The sequence below is a fragment of the Drosophila obscura genome, unplaced genomic scaffold (genome assembly GCF_018151105.1).
Source record: "Drosophila obscura isolate BZ-5 IFL unplaced genomic scaffold, ASM1815110v1 contig_84, whole genome shotgun sequence".
In the NCBI taxonomy this organism is placed as follows: domain Eukaryota; kingdom Metazoa; phylum Arthropoda; class Insecta; order Diptera; family Drosophilidae; genus Drosophila; species Drosophila obscura.
The window spans coordinates 1,054,515-1,058,741 of NW_024542877.1; the positions used below are offsets into that span (position 1 = coordinate 1,054,515).

Below are 4,227 nucleotides of genomic sequence, written 5' to 3' on the forward strand. Positions count from 1 at the left end.
TTTCGTCTGCAGCGCCGCACAATGTTGCACCAACCAAGTGGCGCGCCAAGAAATCTATTAAACATGATCTTTAATTCATTTTTGGGAACCAAGAACCAACAAACCAAAACTGAAAACGAAAGCAGCTGCCCCCGCGGATGACAAAATTCAGGAAAAAAGAATTCCGACTGCTCATTTGTCTAGGCTCTGGCGTTCGGGAAAAAGGTGAAAGTTCTTCCGGCGCTACTCTCAAATGTATATCAAGTATATGTATGTATAATCCTTGCCTACTATTGTGGCCCCATTCTCAGGGCAGCGCAGGGGACAATCGCATTGAGTTGTCAAGTGTCAGCGTTGACAGAGATCCCGATTCACAACCAGAGCGATCCTCACTCCTCGAGTGAGCCCTCTATTCAGCTCCTTGGAGCAACCGAGGCCAAGGACAATGCAAACGAGGATCCTGCATTGTTCTGGGTGCCCTTTAATGTGTCAAAATATAGTTTGAGCCGCATTCTCTTTTTGTAATGCAAAGTGATTTATTGTCTGGCCTAAGGTTTTTGTTCTCAGCGATCTGACATCTTGGTGCGTGGGAGCGAGCAGCCAAGGATTGGGATTTGGATGGTTTTCTCAAAGGGCTCGAGAAAGGCTTTTTTCGTTTCTATAGTTTTCCCCTCCGAAATGGAAAGTGGTGCACTCTCCGTGGCAGAACTACATTATAAAGCCATCAATTTGTAGCACAAACACACACACGAAAAAAGGGACAAGTCACATGGGGCACATGGTGCAGAGAAATTCCAAAAGGAAGGGCTTACAGCCGGCAAGGGATTTTGGTTTCGTATTATTAAAAATTCAAAATATATAGAAAATGTGGAAGAGCTTAGATTTAAGTTCGATATTTATACAAATCAAACCAATTTCCATATTGGAATACCCAAACGCAAAGTTATTAAAACAATTATAAATATTGATTATATCTTTGCAGCTAAAAAAGGTTTTGGTAATTAGGAGAATTTTATTAGGAGAATAATACCAGTTTTTATTTATTTATTATTACATAATATTATATTATATTATATTATTATATTATATTATTATATATTATTATTTATTATTTCTAATGAAGATTCTGCAGAATTTATTTTCAGTGGCTCTCTTATATATCTGGTATATTTTATAGTGCTACAAGCCTTTCCTTATATTTTTCTGTTCCTCCAGCTTAAGTAATTTCTGCATAATTTAAAAGTTGTATATGATTTAAGTAATTTATAATTTTTAATTTAATTTTTAAAATTTATAATTTCAAAACGCATAGCAACAGAAATTCTAAAACTAATAATAATAATAATAACTGAGTGTTGATGTGCTTATATCCGTATTTAAATTCCTGAAATTCTCCTTCGCTTCAGAAATCTTTTTGCTGAAATCGGATAGCATTTTCTTGGCATTGGCTCTGTGGCTCTGTATCTAGTTTGGTTCTGTTTGTCGTTTTCCCGGGAACTGCCGTGCTCGACCTTGACCACATTGCTCTGTTTTCGGAATGATGACTATGCCCCGCCCATTTCCGTTTCGTTTAGTTTCGGATTCGCCTCTCGATTTGAATTCAATTGAATTAGCATAGCGAAACTGTTTGCCCTGCGCAAACAGCGATAAGAAGTTGGCCGACTCTCCTGATAGCGTTTCGCCCGCCCTTTTTCTCCCTTAGCACGTGCCACACAAGTATCACAAGTTCTCGTATCGTATCGCAGCGGAGAGAACCACTGCCGATCCTACCTGCGCTTTTCGCCAGGGGCAATTTGAATTTCTCTTGCCTCCTAGGCTTTTCCCCGTAGTCCCTGTTGGGACTACCTGATCATCGGCTGAAGCGCGCGTGTGGATGTGTCGGTTGATTAGGGGCCAAGTCAAATAGAGAAAATGGACCTGACCAAAGGGTTGTGCTCTCTGATCCCGTGCGAGTACTAATCCCCCCCCCGAGTCGAGTCGTGGGCCTCTGAGCCCGTATTTGGGATTAGTATTAACGGTTTATGGTCGGCGGAGATGTGGCATAAAAATTATGCACAGCAATCCGCATTAGTGGCCATAAACACGGGGCCCGCAGCACCATCCTGCCTACCACCTGCCTGCAGTACCAGCAGCAGCAGCAGCAGCAGTACACTCCGCCACACTCTCTGCCAATCACTCCGATATGTATGCTCGGTTTTGGCATAATGCCACATCATCTTGGCTGCAATTAATGTGCAAGTGCTACCCGCATGACTGGCTGGCCCCAAGACCTTCATTATAATGCCCCACAGATCGGTGTTGGATCGTTTCCCCCCAGAAGCAGACCTGATTCATTCTTTATGCTTGTTTATTCCTTCTTTATTACTTCGTTAACAATAATTAACATTTAATTTCGGTTTTTTAACCAACAAAAAAAAAAGAACATTTTTTATATATTTATAGTTTGTATTTAGTATATATATATTTTTTTGTGTTATATATAGGAGTTTTCATTTTCATACTGGTGTGTCGTGGTTTCTGGTTTTTCTTAAGCTAACAAAAAAAATTATCATCTTAATCTAGGCGCAAAAAAAAAAAAAGAAAAAATGTTGTGTGTAATATTTCTAAATGGAACACTATAAGAACTGAGTCTATTTACAATTTGAGGCACTTGGTTCAACTCAATCATTGACTAGATGAGAACAGGATGCGGGAGGGGAAATTTGAAGCAGATCACTGCTCCTGCCACATGGAGATGTAGTCGAGGATCTCCTCGTCGTCGGGTGTGCAGTCCTCCTCGTCCAGCTGGAAGTGCTCGTATGGCTCAAACTTGAGCTGCAGCTGGGCAGCATGAGCCTCCGGCTCCAGTTCCATGTCCAGCTCCATATGTGGGGCAGATAGCTGCTGTGGCGCCGCCTCATACGTGCCCGAGTCGAAGGACATGCTTGAGTTGAACGAGGAGGTGGGCGAGTGGCAGGCCGTCGTCTGCCCGGTAATGGTGGCACCACCTGCCACGGCTCCCACGCCCACTGCCACTCCGGCCAGGTTGCTGTTCAGCGAGATGGGGGTCAGTGGCTGCTGATGGGGGAACTGCTGGCGCTGTAGCTGCTGCTGTTGCTGCAGCGCAGTTGTTGTCGTAGTTGTGGCAGCTGCCGCTGCTGCTGCTGCTGCTGTTGCCGCTGCCAGTGAGCTGCTGTAGTAGAGGTGGTGGCTGCCGTGGCTGCTGCTCCCGGAGCTGCTGGAGCTGTTGCTGCAGGTCTCCTCGTCCAGGCAGAGCTGCAGCTGGCTGACAACGGCACTGGCGGCGCTGGAGCTGGCGGGCGCACCACCATTCAGGTCATCGACGAGATCCTGCAGCCGGCGGATATACTCCACGGCGATGCGCAGCGTGTCCACCTTGGAGATCTTCTTGTGCGGCCCCCGGCCACCTCCCTTGGTGAGGTCGGCGATGATCGACTGGGGGATGTGCTGGCGCAATCGGGCGAAGCTGTTGTTCACCTGCTTAACGCGGTTGCGCTCTCGGGCGTTGCGCCGCTGCACGGACTGCGACTGGTCCACGTTGTACGGTGCGCCAGCTCCCATCACCGACGACGAGGAGGACGACGACGATGATGAGGATGAGGACGAGGCAGAAGATCGCTCCAGAGCCATGCCACGCGGCGTATACTTGCGCGTCTTGATGGGCATGGAGCTGCCGCCGCTTTGGATCATCTCCTGGCCCGGATTGGGTGCCGGCATAATGTGCTGGTAGCGGAACACCTTGGCGGCGCCGCTGATCGTTGTGGGGAACATCTCGGGGCACTGGCACCGGCATCGGAATCTGGGACTGCATCTTGTTGCTGGAATACACCACACTTGACATCTCTGTCCTGTCCTGTCCGCTCGGTGCTACTCCTTCTGTTTGCCTACTCTTTTTTGCACACACACGCACGTGAGAAGCGAACTGCTGGATCGCTGAACAACAAATAAAAAAATATATGTACTGCTGCACTGTGCACTTTAGTTTGGGTTTCTTCTGTTTATGTTTCGGTTTCTGTGTCTGTGTCTGTTTTCCTGAAGTGGAACTTGATCGTTTGACATGAGTGACAAGAATGAGTCCCTTCGTCCTAAACCCTCACTTTATGTACCTTTCCACACGGAAGCGGGCTCAAGAGCGAGCGCGTGCTCTCGCAACGCTCTCTCTCTCTCTCTATCTGTTCGGAGCGCTTACCTGTTCGGTCCGCAGGTAGAGCAGAGCAGTGATCGGTGAGCGGCAGCTCAGCAGCAGAA

General features: G+C 47.0%; 1 protein-coding gene across 1 annotated transcript; it reads right to left on the reverse strand.

Moving 5' to 3' along the window:
• Positions 1-2,459: 2,459 nt before the first annotated feature.
• On the reverse strand, positions 2,460-3,773 carry LOC111069013 (achaete-scute complex protein T4). Its single transcript, XM_022358892.2, has one exon. The coding sequence runs from the start codon at positions 3,748-3,750 to the stop codon at positions 2,692-2,694; it is 1,059 nt and encodes a 352-aa protein (XP_022214584.2). The 5' UTR covers positions 3,751-3,773; the 3' UTR covers positions 2,460-2,691.
• Between the last annotated feature and the right edge of the window lie 454 nt (positions 3,774-4,227).

Excerpts from the sequence above, each read along its gene's own strand:
- LOC111069013 (XM_022358892.2), bottom strand. The coding sequence starts at position 3,750 with ATGTTCCCCACAACGATCAGCGGCGCCGCCAAGGTGTTCCGCTACCAG.